This window comes from Vicia villosa, linkage group LG1 (genome assembly GCF_029867415.1).
Source record: "Vicia villosa cultivar HV-30 ecotype Madison, WI linkage group LG1, Vvil1.0, whole genome shotgun sequence".
NCBI lineage: Eukaryota > Viridiplantae > Streptophyta > Magnoliopsida > Fabales > Fabaceae > Vicia > Vicia villosa.
In genome coordinates, this window is record NC_081180.1 from 65,677,287 (window position 1) to 65,696,809 (window position 19,523).

At 34.4% G+C, this 19,523-nt stretch overlaps 1 protein-coding gene across 1 annotated transcript; it reads left to right on the forward strand.

Annotated features, from left to right (window-relative positions):
• The first annotated feature begins 16,767 nt into the window (after window positions 1-16,767).
• On the forward strand, window positions 16,768-18,785 carry LOC131608169 (probable polyol transporter 6). Its single transcript, XM_058880097.1, has 2 exons — window positions 16,768-17,131; window positions 17,333-18,785. Exons 1-2 carry the CDS (start codon window positions 17,026-17,028, stop codon window positions 18,727-18,729), a joined length of 1,503 nt encoding a protein of 500 aa, XP_058736080.1. The 5' UTR covers window positions 16,768-17,025; the 3' UTR covers window positions 18,730-18,785.
• Window positions 18,786-19,523: the final 738 nt, after the last annotated feature.

Genomic DNA, 19,523 nt, shown 5'->3' on the forward strand with positions numbered 1-19,523 from the left:
CAAAGAATTTAAAAACTCACTGTCGATTGGTTCAGAAGTCATCTGGTAATGAACTTGGTAGGAAGGACTATTGTCCGATTCCCCACAATCTACAAGTGAATGCTAAGGAGTATACCACATATTGTGCCAGAACTCCATGAGAAGGATCATAGTCACTAACCGACTACTCTGCTATGTGCGTGTCAAGATAATGGGCTTAATGTGATTGCGCGCGAATGAAAAGGGTGAAACATGATGACAAGTCAAATAGGTCGAGCTATAATGGCATGATTCGGATTGGTATGCATACTGGGAGTTGTTTAGTGTTGTTACTATAGGTTTATTGCTAAGATTCGTTACTTCCGAATAAGAACACTATGTAGCTAAGTATGACTGAACGACGTGGTGGAAGTGTGTTTCATTTATCTTTATCTTCTTATTTTGCTTGAGGACAAGCAAAGGTTCAAGTCTGGGGGAATTTGATAACACGATTTTATATCGTATATTTAGCCTAAAATCCATAGATATTTATAGCATTTTCCATCTATTATGTCAATTTATTATGATATTACGCGTGTATTTGCTTTGTTTCAGGTTTTACACTTCAATTCCGACTATTTGCGAAAAGGAAAGAAAATCGAGCTTAAATGACCAATATTTATGCTTAAAAGACGAAAAGGGGTGCTGAAACTAAAGAAGGGTGCAATTAGCACCCAAAAGGCCCAAAAGAGATATTCAGCCCACCATGAATCAAAAGGCGCGTGGCCCAGACCTGCAAGCAAGTGGAGACGCACGTCTCCACGTTCTCTTCAGCCACGTCACCAAGAGAAGACGCCCGTCTCCAACTGCCCTAGATTTTCTCCACTTGAGACGCACGTCTCAAGTCTTCCTGAAGAAACGGAGACCCACGTCTCCACGCCCAGTCTGCAGAAAGTTCCTCAATTCACGGATTCCAACTGCAAACCTCCTCCTATAAATAGGACCTGCTATCCCACTTCCAAAGAGTCCGATTTCCTGCCAACGAAGTGCTGCCGAAATTGTACCGCGAACTGCTTTTCATTATTCTGTTTCCATTTAACCTTCTATTTTCTCACAACGATTTCTACATTGGAAATTGTTGTGAACTTTTCATAGATCTAGCCTTACGTTAGATTTATCGCTTTATTTTCCTTGTTTTTATTTTCTGCCATTTAAATTCCGAAGAACGATCCAGCCAAGCTGTGGTGGAAGTTCGATACTTGAAGAATTATTTGCCATTTATTTAATTCAGGTTTTTATTTACCGCTTTTATTTATATTACTATTGCATGATATATCTATATTATATGCCATTTAATATGCTTATTATTATGAACAAAACCGATTTATGCATGTTTAACCGTATTAATATGTCTGGCTAAAATACTAAAGGTATCGGTATGTAAAGTAAGTTAACCGTAGGGATCCGAAATAAATTGGCTTAAATTAGGTTTTATTAATTATCACTTATTTTTGGTTTATATGTCTAGTTTAATTAGTAAGTCTTAAAACCAATAGAGCGAAAGTTTGAGGGATTAGGACGGTCAAAGGTTAAAACCAATAGAGCGAAAGTTTGAGGTCTTTAACTGGATAGTAGATATAGGACATTAGTTTTAAGGATGGCGAAAGCGTATTAAAACTAATTGGAACTTATTTATTTTCAAAAATTGTTTTTACACTCGAGCGGGATGGCGAAAGCGTACGTTAGGGATATTAGCTTGCTCCGAGTCAACAGAGCGAAAGTTTGAGATTAGGATATTTAAATAGATAACAACCTCGTAAAATAGGCATTTTATTAATTACATTGTTTTCAAAAAGCTCTTCTAAAATCTAATGGGATGGCGAAAGCGTACATTAGGATTAGGATAGTAGTCTGAATCAACAGAGCGAAAGTTTGAGACGAGGATTTTTAATCAATTGGAATTAGTAAAGATTTTTAATTTAATTATGTAAAAGCCAATGAACCTTCGGATTACCTTTAGTTAAACGAAATACATACTGATACCTGTCTTTTATTATTATTCTTTATTTTCTCACAATCACTTTCCCTTAGGAACAATCAAAAATTTTAGTACTCCTAGCTTTACATAGTAACCTTAGATAACGGTAGATCGATTCATAGTCCCTGTGGATTCGATATCTTTTAAAACTACACGACACGACTGTGCACTTGCAGTTATCAGATTTATAGACACGTAAAGTCGCGATCAAGCACTGAATGGAAATTAGCGAATCACCTTGGTTTGTTGATATGGCCAATTATAAATCTACAAAGAATGTTCTTGAAGACTGCACTTGGAAACAAAAGAAACAATTCTACAAAGAGGGAAATCACTATTTATGGGATCAAAATTATCTGTTTAAAATTAGTTAAAATGGTTTGATTCGCATTTGTGTTGCAGTTGAATAGGCGAGAAACATTATATGGCAATATCATAGCTCAGCTTATGGAGGTAACAACAATGGGGAAAGAATTGAAGTCTAAGCACTTCAAAGTGGATTTTGGTGGCCAACTTTAATTAAATATTGTAAGTCGTATGTTCAAGAATGTCTCAAATGTCAAAAAATAGGTAACATTTCAAAACGAGACGAAATTCCCTTTAATGGTCTGTTAGAAGTAGAACGATTTGATTATTAGGCAATTCACTTCATGGTTCTTTTTCCACAAACTAACTCTCATGTTTATATTCTTGTATGTATGGATTATGTAACCAAGTGGGTTGAAGATATTGCATCTGCTACTAATGATGCCCCACTATTTCTTACTTCTTGAAAAAGAATGTCTTTGCTAGGTTCGGGGTCCCAAGAATCTTGATCAGTGATGGGGGGCACACTTCTGGAACAAGTATTTAGAAGAAGTGCTTGCAAAATATAATGTGAAACACAAAGTCTCCACACCTTACCATCCTTAAACTTATGGACAAGTATAAGTATACAAGAGGAAGTTGAAACAGATTCCAAAAAATACAGTAGCTACATCTAAAAAAGATTGGTCTAAAAAGTTAGATGGCACTCTTTGGACATATAGAACAACTTTCAAGACTCACTTAGGATTATCCCATATCAATTTGTCTATGGGAGAACTTGTCATTAATCGATCAAGCTAGAACATAAAGTTTATTGGGCGATAAAATTCCGAAACTTTGATGAGTAAGTAGCGGGAAAGGAAAGGCTATTGAAAATCGATGAGATGGAATAGATGAGACTTCAAGCCTACAAAAATGTTGTGATTTACAAGAATAAATATTAGAGGTGTCATGGCAAGAACTTGGTGGACGAGACTTTCAACCAGGACATATGGTTCTACTCTACAACTCTCGGCTAAGGTTATTTTCAAGTAAGTTGAAATCAAAGTGGTTTGATCATTTTAATATTACTAAGGTATTTATTAGTGGTGTTGTAGATATACAAGATCCTGTATTTGCACAAAATTTAATAATGAATGGCCAAAGGCCGAACTGTATGTTGAAGGGGAGATACTAGTTAGAAATGTATCTGTGATACTCGCAAAACCTTAGAAGCGAAACAGTCAAGATATGACATTAAATGAGCGCTTAATGAGAGGCAACCCATTAGATAAAAGTTTTACTTTATTTTCATTTTAATTTCATGTTATTTCGTTCCAATCGTCTTTTATTTTATAGCATGTTGTCATGATGAAGTTCTATGAAAAACATAGGAAAAGAATGAAAAGAAAAGATGAGAATGTGAAAAATTAGAGGAAAAAGAGTGATTTGGCCCCCTAGAATTATTGTAATCGAGATACACATATCATTGTCACGATACAAGTTCATCACGATTGCAATGCAACCCTTCATGATCGTGATAGGAATGTTGTAAAAGAGACGTTAGGGCATAGGATCGTTAGAAAGAGACGTTGGTTATCGCTATCATGATGAGTGCCATCGTGGTCGGGATGCGGTGCTGAAAAGTGCTTATGAAAGGCAAATCAAATCATTTTATTTGTACAACCAATATTGCAATCACTTTCACTACTATTTTAACTCTAAAATTCTCCACATCAATCTAAATTTCTTGTAATTTTTTACACTTAATTTTCTTTGTGTTTCAGTTGAAATTGCCACAAATCGTGTAACATCCCAAAATTTATTATTTAATTAATTTAATTAAGTTTTAAATTAATTAATTTGAATTAGCATTTTATTGGAATTATGTGGGAAGAAATAATAAAATGTTGTGTTGGGCCATTGGTGGAGTTAGTAATTTGGGGGTGTTAGTGTGAAGAAGCCCATTACTAAATTATGTTATGTTTTGATAAAACAAGAAAATAAGAGAAAATTGAGAAAAAGAGGAGAAAGACCTAAGAGGGAGAGAAGAAGAACTCATATACAAAAGCCATTTTCGTATTCATGGTGCAGCCTTCACAAAATGGGTCATAACTCTCGACTCGTAACTCCAAATCAGGTAATTCTCGAAGATTCGGATTCTACACGAAATTTCCTTCGATTTGATATATTAATTCGTGTCAGGGAGGTTCTCGATGAGGGATATAAGCGAGTTTGAAGATGGGAGATTCTTGCTGAATTTGAGGGAAAAGGGCTTACGGGTTTGATGAAGAAGAAGGGGAAAAGTCCAGATTCTTGGCTAAGGTAAGGGGGGAGTCTTCCGATTAACATCTATTATCGGGTTATGGATAATAGGACTGATATAGATATATTATTTCATGTCAATTGAGTCGTATGATAGAGTTGGGATTTTGGGGATGTTTGTTGATAATTATCTGTTTTGATGAATCTCCATGAATTTGGTGTTGTATGATGTTTGATGATGCATAATATATGTTATATGTGTGTATGATATATGTTGTGTGGCTGTTTTGTGGTGTTTGATCAACTTGAATCGATTTGGTCAAGGTTGAGGAATTTGGGATTCAAGTTCGTATGCCGTCATTTTGCGATTGAGAATCTGTGAAATCGCCAGTTCGCGCCGCGTCCATGTGTTGGCGCCGCGAACTGCTTGGCAGGAAGCTTAAGGAAAATTATTTTACTCAGTTCGCGCCGCGTCCCTTGTTGGCGCCGCGAAGGCGTCGTTTCCTGGCAGCGCGTCGCGAACATTGTGTGGCGCCGCGTGCTGCTAGTGATTTTGGAAAGTTTAAAGATGCATAACTTTTGAACCGTTGGCCTGTTTTAAGTACCGTTTCGAGCAGGATGAAGCTTATGAAATATTCTTTATGTTATAATAATGAAATGAGCAGCATCTTGAATTTATTTTATCATCATTTGCTTTTTTTGATGTATGACGTGTTGTGGATATATATGATAAGACAAGACGATGTATGCTGTGTTTAAAATATGAGTCGTATGACAATTTGTTTGAATTGTATGAAAAAGCTTGTGAGACATCCTATGCGAGGATATGAGTATGATGTGAATATTTTGTTAGTTTGATGAATGACGTATTGTTGACATATATGATGAAATGTGACAATATAAGATGTTGTTTTGAAAAACATTATTAGGTGATGATTGTTGAGAATTGTATGATGATGATTGATTGTTTTTGGAATGATGTGGATACATGTATGTTATTTCTTGTTGATTATGATGATTGATGTGAATACATGTATGTTCTTTAATGATGATGATGATGATGATTGATTGATTGTGATTGAATGATGTGAATATATATGAACATACTTGCATGATGATGATGATGTTGATGATGATGATGATGATGATGGTATAAGTATGTTGTATATGTTGCATTCATTCATGTTCATTGATGATACTTTATCCATAAGGGTGTGTTGGATCATTGAAGGGCATGATTCCCATCGTGTGGAATCTGTGCTGGCAGGGCTGTATCTTGGACGATGTTGGATCGGTCATGGGTTATCCCCATTTGATGATGATTGGTACCACATGCATAGTGTCAGTTGCATTCATATGCATGACTTTTATAACATGATTGGATGTATTCCAGTGTTATAAATATTGATGATGTGTTGGTGGATTGTTGTGTGATGATGAAACTTGTCTAAATGTCTGTTTATGAAACAATTGGGTGAATGATGTAACTATGATGTGTTATTATTTATGATTCAATAACATTTGTTAATTTGAATGAGACTCACCCTTACTGTTGACATTTTCAGATTGGCGAGTAGCGGCTTTGGCTTTGGTGAGGATATCTCATAGGCCAATTTGTTTAAGTATAACATCGGTGTCATGCTCTGATATTGTAACACTGGGGGAAACGCTAGTTTAGAGTTTATGATGATACTCTATTTTTGTTGTTATCGGATTAATTTTGTGAGATATTGCATAGATGATGTTATGCTTATCTGTTGATTAATGTTCCGTTGTGTAGAAACATGATTTTGTTAAATTGATGATTTTGTCCCTAAGTGAAGCATGACAATCGATTTATGATAATTGTTTTAAATTGAATTGTGGCACCCTTGTTTTCATGTTTTACTCTGAATTATTTTATTAATTTCCGCGGGGTTTAGAAGGGTGTTACAATAGTGGTATCAGAGCAGGTCGGTCCGTACGGCCAATTGTCGAGTCAGTTGAGTTGCACGACAGTCGAATACTGTCGGCATATTATCCCTTGGTACGCGACATGTGAGTGAATCACTGTCGGTACTTGGTTGTTTGTTGTGGAAGTTGGTTTGAAACAAGTGGGGGAGAAGCTTCACTTCTCAGTTATGTTTTAGTTGTAAGATGATTGATTCAGTCGGCTGTTGTTGGCAACAGTGCAAGCATTGTTGGAGTTGTTGTTTTCCGAATCGAGGGTGACTTGGAATTAAGACTTGGCTGGTAATTAAGTTGAAGCATCTTGAAGGAGAATGAATAGATGTAATTGATGATTATTTGTAGAAGAGGAAAAATTAGAAAATTGCAATGTATCAGCTCTGCTGGTGTACTGCAAAGTTGTCAGTTGAGTAGCTTTGCGTCTCGGAAGAGGTTCAGTTGCAAGTTGCAGAGAGGATTGCTGTCGTGACGTTTCAGAAAACAAACTTCGGTGATGGAATGTGTTGCTCAAGTTGTAAGAATGTTTGGAAGCAAAGAGATATGATAAGGGGTTGTTTGGAAGGTAATCGAGTTGAAGAGAATGAGTTTTGGAGTGAGATTTTCGTAAGCAAAACGCAGGAAAATTGCTGAATAACTGTAGAACTTCGAAAATTCATAACTGGAGTTCTGGACATCCGAATTGAGTTCCGTTTGAAGCTTCGGAAAGCTAACGAGATGAACTTTATTATAAAAAATAGTTGCAGCAGCTGTAACATATTTAATTGTGACAGGATGACGTTGGAAAGAGGTGGAGTTACGGTTACTCTTGTTCTTATAACTAGACTTGTTTATTGGTACTGCACGGGATGTCAGTGTCAGTGTTGAACGGATTGAAGGAATAATTAGAAGGTTTGTTGAGAAGCAATTTTAAGAATTGAATTTACCAATTGAGGAGTTTTGGATATATCGTATAGAGAGTCGTTGCATGATGTCAGTGTTGCATTTTTCGGGCAATGATTGGAAAATTCATATCTTGAGTTTCGAGTGTCGGATTAATGTGTCGTTTGAACCTATGAAGAGGAGAGATTATGTCTACATTATGGAAGAGTTATAAATACAGTAGGGGTGATACTATGAGGAGATATTTTGAAATTCGGTTAAGGAAGCGTGGAACTTGTTGAATAGGAATACCTACTACCGCGATTGTTTGAAACACAATTGAGTGAAACATGTTGATGAATAGGCTGATGAGATGTTCGATAATAAAGATGATTTGAGTGCCGATGGATTTTAGTGAAGAGTGAATTAGTAGGAAGGGTGGAATAAACTTTGGGAACAGTTGAAGTCGTAATTGTGATGCCAAAGTAACGATAGGTATAAAGGAAGAATTGTAGAGAATTTCTAACACCTATTGATGTGAGGAAGACTTTGTTGAGATTTCGAGTGGAATGATACTTGAACGCGAAAGATGTCATCAGATTTAGAATGAAACCACGAGTTATGAATGTTGTCGCGGTCTTTTTCCAAAATGAGGATTTGATTGGAACGAGATGAATAGTAATGTACGAGTATATTAGTGATTATGAAGTTCGGAAGTACTTAACAAGTGTGTGATGCTAAGTGACTATGAAGCGGATTGCGTAAAATGTTTGGACGTTAGTGTCTCACCGACAAGATCCAATGAGAAGGAAGTGTGCAAGTTATAAAGACTCAAAGTGAATTATTGGACTATGACAATGTTAAAGAGTTTGAGTGCAAACTCGGAAAGGACACTATTATGTAGTAACGACAGTTTATGCTTAAATATGGTTGTCGGCTATCTATTGATAAATTGAGGACTTGATCACCCTTAATCTCTTGTTGATAGTAGACGGAAATCATATAAATGAGATGAGCTTGTTTTGTTACCTTAATGGTTTAGGATGTGATGAATACTAAGCCGTGAGAATAATCACTCACCATGTTGTGTGAACTTATGAAGAAGTGAATACGAAAGAGTGCAATATATTGGATGATGACTTAAGACGGGTAATCAGAGTCGCGCAGCGAAAGTGTGATGTGGAGTAGTGTGCAAGTACTATTCGTGGACAGTGAGGAATTAATATGTCGGAAGCCTACATAGAGAATATGTATTGATTTATATGTTGGATTTAGAAGCTAGTGGAGGTAATGATGTCGTATCGAAGAATTAGAACTCTTTTGAATAATTTTCTAGATGACGAACATGTTATTATGGTTGTACGTAGTTAACGGGTATGTATTTGGCAAAGTTAAGATGACGAGTTGATACTATATGATGTTATAATAATTTTGTTTCGTTGTTAAGGTGATATTGTGGATTCCAGATATAATGAGGAATTATACTCTATGAAGGACGAAGTTGATTTAATTCTTAAAGAAGAGTGAGATTCAGTTTGAGCTATTATGTAAGCAATGGTATATCCAGGCTGATGAGTGTGATTATAACTACTTGTGTACACTCATTCCGATGGTTGGAATGTTTAATAGGTGAAGTAAATCAGGAATTTATTTTTGAGTGCGAGTAAGTATTGATGAGTGGTGGACTAGTACCATGGATGGTAAAGAATGATTCTTGAACGAATGAGTAAAGAGGACCAGAGTTGGGTATAACTCAGAAATCTAATTGGTATAGATGACTGTAATGAGTAATCAGAGTAGTGTAGTGAAAGCAGGATGTAAAGTGTTGGATAATTGATGGTGTGACTTAAGAGGAGTCAGATAATTGGAATTCAATGGTAAAGGAATATGAGTATTGAGTTTCTTGAAGGAAGCAGTTGGTAAAAAGTGTAAGTATTATTTTATCGCTCAGATGGAAGAGTGTGTCTAAGGTTGGTATGTTTGGTAGATGGAATGCATTACTGCAGTGTTGATCAATGTGATCATACCATGGTTGCGTAATTATATTATTCAGTTATTGGGCGTATTGAATGGGTTGTACCTCAATGTTCTATTGTTATTAACCTTTTAGAGGTATAACGAGTAGTACACCTTTGGGTACTCAAATGCGACGTAAGAGACGAGGTTGAATGTGTGAGATGTGTTTCCTGTTGGTTATGTCAGATGGATTTTGAGGATTGACTGATGGAAATGTTACTTGGGAACTGGAGAGCCAGATGAAAGACTCCTATCCGGAGCTCTTTGATTGAAGGATGTTTTCGAGGACGAAAACTCTTTTAGTGGGGGAGAGTTGTAACATCCCAAAATTTATTATTTAATTAATTTAATTAAGTTTTAAATTAATTAATTTGAATTAGCATTTTATTGGAATTATGTGGGAAGAAATAATAAAATGTAGTGTTGGGCCATTGGTGGAGTTAGTAATTTGGGGGTGTTAGTGTGAAGAAGCCCATTACTAAATTATGTTATGTTTTGATAAAACAAGAAAATAAGAGAAAATTGAGAAAAAGAGGAGAAAGACCTAAGAGGGAGAGAAGAAGAACTCATATACAAAAGCCATTTTCGTATTCATGGTGCAGCCTTCACAAAATGGGTCATAACTCTCTACTCGTAACTCCAAATCAGGTAATTCTCGAAGATTCGGATTCTACACGAAATTTCCTTCGATTTGATATATTAATTCGTGTCAGGGAGGTTCTCGATGAGGGATATAAGCGAGTTTGAAGATGGGAGATTCTTGCTGAATTTGAGGGAAAAGGGCTTACGGGTTTGATGAAGAAGAAGGGGAAAAGTCCAGATTCTTGGCTAAGGTAAGGGGGGAGTCTTCCGATTAACATCTATTATCGGGTTATGGATAATAGGACTGATATAGATATATTATTTCATGTCAATTGAGTCGTATGATAGAGTTGGGATTTTGGGGATGTTTGTTGATAATTATCTGTTTTGATGAATCTCCATGAATTTGGTGTTGTATGATGTTTGATGATGCATAATATATGTTATATGTGTGTATGATATATGTTGTGTGGCTGTTTTGTGGTGTTTGATCAACTTGAATCGATTTGGTCAAGGTTGAGGAATTTGGGATTCAAGTTCGTATGCCGTCATTTTGCGATTGAGAATCTGTGAAATCGCCAGTTCGCGCCGCGTCCATGTGTTGGCGCCGCGAACTGCTTGGCAGGAAGCTTAAGGAAAATTATTTTACTCAGTTCGCGCCGCGTCCCTTGTTGGCGCCGCGAAGGCGTCGTTTCCTGGCAGCGCGTCGCGAACATTGTGTGGCGCCGCGTGCTGCTAGTGATTTTGGAAAGTTTAAAGATGCATAACTTTTGAACCGTTGGCCTGTTTTAAGTACCGTTTCGAGCAGGATGAAGCTTATGAAATATTCTTTATGTTATAATAATGAAATGAGCAGCATCTTGAATTTATTTTATCATCATTTGCTTTTTTTGATGTATGACGTGTTGTGGATATATATGATAAGACATGACGATGTATGCTGTGTTTAAAATATGAGTCGTATGACAATTTGTTTGAATTGTATGAAGAAGCTTATGAGACATCCTATGCGAGGATATGAGTATGATGTGAATATTTTGTTAGTTTGATGAATGACGTATTGTTGACATATATGATGAAATGTGACAATATAAGATGTTGTTTTGAAAAACATTATTAGGTGATGATTGTTGAGAATTGTATGATGATGATTGATTGTTTTTGGAATGATGTGGATACATGTATGTTATTTCTTGTTGATGATGATGATTGATGTGAATACATGTATGTTCTTTAATGATGATGATGATGATAGATTGATTGTGATTGAATGATGTGAATATATATGAACATACTTGCATGATGATGATGATGATGATGGTATAAGTATGTTGTATATGTTGCATTCATTCATGTTCATTGATGATACTGTATCCATAAGGGTGTGTTGGATCATTGAAGGGCATGATTCCCATCGTGTGGAATCTGTGCTGGCAGGGCTGTATCTTGGACGATGTTGGATCGGTCATGGGTTATCCCTATTTGATGATGATTGGTACCACATGCATAGTGTCAGTTGCATTCATATGCATGACTTTTATAACATGATTGGATGTATTCCAGTGTTATAAATATTGATGATGTGTTGGTGGATTGTTGTGTGATGATGAAACTTGTCTGAATGTCTGTTTATGAAACAATTGGGTGAATGATGTAACTATGATGTGTTATTATTTATGATTCAATAACATTTGTTAATTTGAATGAGACTCACCCTTACTGTTGACATTTTCAGATTGGCGAGTAGCGGCTTTGGCTTTGGTGAGGATAGCTCATAGGCCAATTTGTTTAAGTATAACGTCGGTGTCATGCTCTGATATTGTAACACTGGGGGAAACGCTAGTTTAGAGTTTATGATGATACTCTATTTTTGTTGTTATCGGATTAATTTTGTGAGATATTGCATAGATGATGTTATGCTTATCTGTTGATTAATGTTCCGTTGTGTAGAAACATGATTTTGTTAAATTGATGATTTTGTCCCTAAGTGAAGCATGACAATCGATTTATGATAATTGTTTTAAATTGAATTGTGGCACCCTTGTTTTCGTGTTTTACTCTGAATTATTTTATTAATTTCCGCGGGGTTTAGAAGGGTGTTACAAATCGCAACTATGTATTTGGTACATCAACCTCATCTACACCATCAACTCAGGATGAACCTTCCTAAATTTCCAATTTCTCTCTCAAATACATGTGCATAAATGCCTTAAAGTGAAGAGTTAAAAATAGTGCATGAAATAGTTTTCAATCTTCATAGTCTGAAGGGATACAAAGCTTTAATATAGGTGTTGAAAGGGAGAGGCACTGAATAAAACTCAATAATTTGATTCAAGAAACCAACAAATCAATTGGCTATGAATTTTATGCGCACGAGGTACATCGTGTTCAAAACGCGTACATATAATATGTGTGACGTAAACCTATAGATTATAGTGCTGATTCTATTAACTCTTTGACTTAGGTCCCTCGGGTCTATGTGGAATTCAAAACAAAAGGGGCATCAACAACAGGCTAAGTGACAAATGCGTGAAACGATGAAGAATGAAATCTACCTACCAGGAGCATAATGGGTTGTTGTGCAGTGAATTCTATTATGGATAATCACATTACAAATGTGCCAAATTCCAAAAGCACGAGCATCAGTTTTGTGCAAACTCTGGAGGAATATCCTAACGCTTAATAGTTCATTATGAAGAGAGTTATGGGCCTGATGGCGATCTTGAACAATGAGCCTATAAATGTTGGATGTCCAATGGATGAAAAATACTAAATACATGGTCGATGCATCACAATGTGCTTATGGGCATTTTCAAAAAGTTAATGAATTGAGCAGGTTACCAGGTGTCCAAAGTCACCCAGATGATAAAATGATCACTCAAATGCAACCAATCAGTCATAGTTCCATGAGAAGGATACCAATAATTCTTGTTCATAGAGGTGCACAAGAAGAAGCCCAAAATAAAGGCCATGATACGTTTTATTATCCATAGATACAACAACATCAAGAAGACCCTCAACAACAACAAGCCCCTAATCATTTACAAAGATCCTCAACAACAACATCACTGATATTTCACCTAACTTGTATGTCGAACCGTGCAGATTCGGACAAAACTTTCAAGCATATACTTAATGAGTAGCGAGATCATATGTCTGACTAGAATTTGAGAGAGCGCTTAGAAATACGAAAGACATGGATGCATACTTCAGAGAGTAGGATCAAACATTGGCCCATAGAAAATATCAAATAATGACAACTTGGGCTAGACAAAACCAATCATTTCAAGATACCATGGAGTATACGTGCAACTACTTCAATTCTGACAACATGTGATTTAGAAGTTTCAGAATTTTCTTAGTTTTAATTTTAGCTATTTCCCTTTTTGTATTTTAATTTGATCAAGAGTATTAGTTAGTCAAATGAATGTTCTTCCCCTTTTGTACTATTTATTTGCTTTACTTAATTAATGAGTTTGTGGTTATTGTTTCTTTCAGTTAATGATTTTTTACCCTACCAATGACACCGTGAAAAAAACATGATACAAATCACCATAAAAGTATAAACAAAAAGAGTTGATCATTATAGAACTTCCAGATGCTGATTGACAGTTGATGAAGAAAACAGATAGCTAACTGAGTTGTACTTAATCTCCATATACATCCGCGAGTAAGGTTTGAGTAAAAAAATTATTGTTTACTTTTCCTTCATATGAGAGTATCCATAAAATTGTTATTTTTTAGAATTTGCTTTATTTATAACTTAGGCTATTAGTATGATAAATTACACACTGAAACACTTGTTTGTAAAAACTCTGAGTCTTTTCAAGCCAACCTGTACGAAATGTTTTTATCCGTTGTTTAAATTCTTTGAGCCTAGGTCCCTCCTTCGATGACATAGCATAATATGTAAACCATTTAACTTGAAAGATTAAATCTTTTCACCCTCTTTGGAGTTAGGTAGAAATTTTAGTTTCTTTGTCTGATGCAAAATAATAAGTTTGGGATTGCTCTCAGAAGTTCAAATATAAAATGGTCAATATAAAATAAATATAGATATAGAAATAAAGAAGTTCAAATGACTTCTTCAAAAAATGATGAAAAATGAATGAAAAGGACCGACAAATTCCATTCTCTAGTATTGATTGATCAGGTAAAGATTGTTATGAAAGGAACATGGTAACATAAGGAAAACTAGGTACCTAACTTCAAAGGTTTAAGCATACTATTCCAAAATATTCTACCCTGACATAAGCCCCATTACAACCTTGAAATACCTAAAAACATGTATTTATATATAACTTTGATTGACTTTGTTAAAAATTTTGCAAACTTATGATAAAATACTTTTGTACGTTGATTGTCTGATTACCCTGTCAGTTCGAGTGAAAAAGGTGAAATGAGAGATAAGGAATGAAAGTGATGATCAGAAATAAGAGAATGAGGATTTTCATTGGTAAGGGTAAGCATTTTATTTCTATTGAAATTTTTCAGTTTACAAGCAAATTACTTGAGGACAAGCAATAGAGTAAGTTTGAGATTGTGATGACACTTTGTATTTGTATAATATTTACGAGTATTTTTTATGTAATCAATATAATTTCCAGCAAAATATGAGTTAAAGTGAAGAAAAAATGAGAAGAATAGAAGAAGAGAAAGAAAGAGAAGGAATGTGTACTTAAAATAAAAAAGAAGAAAAAATATGCAAAATGGCTCTCTGGAATATCCCCTTGGAATTATTGTGATCAGGATGAGAGCCATCGTGGTTGCGGTGGTATGCACCGTGGTCACGATGGTGATGCAGTCTAACATTTTTTTACTTGTTTAAAAGGGAAAAAAGGGCATTTTTGCAAGTGTTATGAAATTTGGAAAGAATTTTGACAACAAGGCAATATTGGAGCTTAAGAATTGGAGTTTTCAACTATTGAAGATCTCCTTCTACATTGATTCTCATGTATTGTTCATCTAAACCCGTGATATTTATCTATATAACTATGAATAGCTAATTTACTCTCGATTAGCTTTTTTTAGACGAAGGTGATTAAAGTTGTTAAACTATGTAGCTGGCTTTGTACTATTCTATTGATTTGATTTTTTAGTTTTTATTCAATTATATTATATTGTAATGCTTTTTATGTGTTGACGAGCATATGAATCGAACATAGAATTATAGCAATTATAGACCCTAACGTTGTGAACCTAATCTATAATCATTGTTCAAACTTAGTAATTAATTAGGGATAAGAAATTATAAGTTTGTGATTAAGAAATTAACGAGCGTTCTTGTTTGTTTTTATTTCAAATTCGTCTAAAAAATTAGAGAGTTGTCGTTAAAAAGAGTGAGTAATACACTAAAAAAATTCAATATAACGGTCGTGTTAATTTATCATAATTATAGAAAATTATTTCGAGAAAATAGCTGCAGTTACATCCAATGATACTCAATGGCCTCGAAATAAAACATAATTGCTTTCTAAATCTCACATCTTCTATCAATTTTATTTGTACAATTTACTTCCGCAAAACAATTTGAAATAATACAAATTACCTTGTTAAATTAAATAATCCATGTAGAACTTTTTATTTTTATTACTTCGACACGATTAGTTCACTTGTTAATTTTGTCATCAACATACTGTCCAATTATTTAACCATAGACATGGTTGTATTTCTAATAACTCAGGGAGCTCATGGGATTACTAATGAAATTCCTTTCAAATTGGCCCTTGATGCATTTTCTATATTCATTAAATCTTAACCAAGCCACAAGTGAATTTCTATAACTCGGATCAACACTGTTCTGCTTTCTAAAGGACATAATTCTTCATTATATCCTATGATTCCACAATTAAACCAATCTAAAGGACATAATTCTACCTTATATCCTATGATTCCACAATTAAACCAATCTAAAGGACATAATTCTTCATTATATATATGATTCCACAACTAAACCAAAACATTGGGAGTTTCTTTTTGCTTCCAATGTGCTTGTCTGGCTTCAAAGGTTTCTTAGTATCAAAAATGACTTTGACTTCAACAATAGTCACATTTTTGGGATATAAGTATTTCACCCTTCAAAATTTTTAAAACTTTTAATATTATTATTTCAATTAGCTCCGATTTTTTTTGACCATATTACCATATTTTACAAAAGCTAAAATTTTATTTTATTCTATTATTATCGGTCTACCTAGTTTTGGATAATGTTTGACTTTCCCCTATCTATATACTCCTCATTTAATGTTTATTCATAGAAGAAATAAAAACAAACTAAATAAATAACCCACTGATATTTCTTATGTCTATCTCTTTTATAAATAGAAAATAGATAAATTAAAAAATAAATTAATTTAGATAAACACTACATTAATTCTTTCAACCTAATTTTCTTTTTTTGGTCCAACTTACTTCCCTATAGATCGACAAGAAGAGTCTAAATTCCACTACAACCAAACAAAACACCTACTTTGAGAAAAAGAGGGGGTGAGAAAACCTAATTAATTAATTTTTTATTATAAAATATGATAAATAATTTATATTACTTTTATAATTTTTTTTAGTTTCACCATAAAAATCCAACCCAATAAACCATCTAATTTAAGTCACTTCTCACATCAAATGTCATAAAGAAAAATTATCCATCTTACTAATTATCTTAAACGATCTTTTTAATAAAACTAGTTTTTAGCTCCTATAAATATAAAATTATTTTTAAAAAAAACCTGCTAAAAAAATATTATCTTAAAAAAATTGATTATTCATATAAATTTTGAAGGATTTTCCTTTACCCTTCATAATAGTTTTGCTTACTGAGCCTATAGTTACTATCTTTTTCTCTAAAAATACTTGAAAATTTATACACCTTTCTGTTTTAACTACTCTCTTCTTCAAATATACGCCTCTCATAATTTTCGGTATAGTATTACTATAAACCAATTAGACTCTAAACATACTCCTATATAAACACGTTTTGCAACAGAGAAAGAAACATAGAAGAAGTCACGTTGAGAGGGTTGAAACTACTTAGCTCAAGTGAAAGAGAAGATAAATTCTTTAACTATATCATCATCATCATGACAATAGATCAAGGTTACAATGAAGACCATGGCAACACGTTCAACAAATATGCTTTTTGTTGTGCCATTGTTGCTTCAATGGTTTCCATCGTTTCTGGTTATGGTAATATTATCATATTCTCTAATCTCTCACTTTTTATTCTATTTTATTTCTATAAATTGCTCCCTAAAAAATTATGCTAGTTTTCCAACATAACATAATAGGTGTCTGACACTGATACGCGGACACTGATACATTTTTTTTTCGGAGGTGTTGGTGTTAAGTATGTTACTTAAAATATTTTACACACATGATTAATTTCAGATACCGGTGTTATGAGCGGAGCATTGATATTCATAAAAGAGGATTTGGGAATCAGCGACGAACAGCAAGAGATTATAGCAGGAATCTTAAACGTATGTGCATTAGTAGGATCTTTAACAGCCGGAAGAACTTCTGATTACATTGGCCGTCGCTACACAATCTTCTTAGCCTCTATGCTCTTCATGGTGGGTGCAGTTCTAATGGGGTATGGTCCAAATTATGCAGTTTTAATGGTTGGAAGATGTATTTGTGGTTTAGGTGTTGGTTTTGCACTTATGATAGGACCTGTTTATTCAGCAGAAATTTCATCTGCAGCATCAAGAGGTTTCTTAAGTTCTTTACCTGAGGTTTGTATTGGCCTTGGAATCTTATTAGGCTACATATCAAATTACATTTTGGGACGACATTTGAGTTTGAAACTTGGTTGGAGATTGATGCTTGGTATTGCAGCTATTCCTTCAGTTATAGTAGCTTTTGCTATTTTAGCAATGCCAGAGTCACCAAGGTGGTTGGTTATGCAAGGCCAACTAGGAAAGGCTAAGAAAGTTTTGTTACAGGTTTCAAATACAACGGAAGAAGCCGAACATCGTTTCAAGGATATCATAATTGCTGCTGGTTTAGATGAGAATTGCAGTGATGAAATTGTGAAGCCTCAAAAGTCTAGCCAAGGTCAAGGGGTTTGGAAAGAGTTGATTCTAAGACCAACCCCTCCTGTACGTAGGATGTTAGTTGCTGCTATTGGTATTCACTTTTTTGAACATGCAACAGGAATTGAAGCTGTTATGTTATTTAGTCCAAGAATTTTTAAGAAAGCTGGTGTTACAAGTAAAGATAAGCTTTTACTTGCAACAATTGGAGTGGGAGTAACAAAGGTTACTTTTCTTTTAGTTGCTTTGTTTTTGCTTGACAAAGTTGGTAGAAGAAGATTATTGCAGGTAAGTGTTGGAGGAATGATTGTTGGGCTTACAATATTGGGCTTTACCTTGACTAAGGTGGAGAATTCCAAGGAAAAGATTTTGTGGGCTTTGATACTTAGTATTGTAGCAACATATACCTATGTTGCTTTCTTTAATCTTGGGCTTGGGCCTGTGACTTGGGTTTATAGTTCAGAGATATTTCCTTTGAGGTTGAGGGCACAAGGGGCAAGTATTGGAGTTGCTGTGAATAGGTCTGTGAATGCTCTTGTTTCAATGACTTTTATTTCTATTTATAAGGCAATCACAATAGGTGGTAGCTTTTTCATGTTTGCTGGTATGTCTATAATAGCTTGGATTTTTTTCTATGTTTTCCTTCCTGAAACTAAGGGTAAGTCCTTAGAGGAGATGGAGATGCTTTTTACCAAAAAATCAAAAGACAAAAATGTAGCAATGGTTAGTGATCCAGCACACAATGTCTAAGTTGTAAACGAAATCAATTACAATAAGAATGTTTTGTTTGGCTCTTTTTTATTTCACTATTGTGCTTGCCTAACTGCTTTTTTTTTTCTTTTTTTTTTTTAATCACAAATTTTTACATTTATTTATTAGAAAAATGAGTAAGTTACTATGAGAGTGAAGTGTGGAGGAGAAATTGAGTGTTTGCTACACTAAACGTATAGATGAGCATAGTCAAGAGAGTGGGAGGGAAAATTTGTAATAAAAAAAAATGGAAGCACATTTGTTCATTAATATTTTGTTGGTGAGGAACAACGATACAAAATGGTGGAGAAAAGAATAAGAGAAATCTGACTAAGGGAAGACGAAAGGGATAACTTCCTTTTATTCCCATAGCTAACATATCTTTGATGAAGGGAGATATCATTATAATGACGTATTGTGAAATTGATGGAATAATTAATTAAAAGAAACCAAGAAATTATTTACGGTTCAATTACATTATAAAATTTGATGTGTGGAGACAAAGAACAGTAGCAACTAAAATAAATAGCTATCGATAATAATAACCAATAAACAGAAAATATAACAGAAGAAAACAAGGCGAGAAATGTGAAATGTTTGTTTATCCAGTTCGATCAGAATATTTACGTCTGAGGGAGAGAGTAGTTCTCCAATTTATTATACTCGAAAAGTTATTACAAGCAATTAAAAATGAGTTAAAAAAATAGCCATCATCTTCAAAGCTCCCAAGAACTAGGTATCAAGGTATCAAGTAAAATTGTTTGACTCTTCTAAATACCTCTAATAGATTTCGC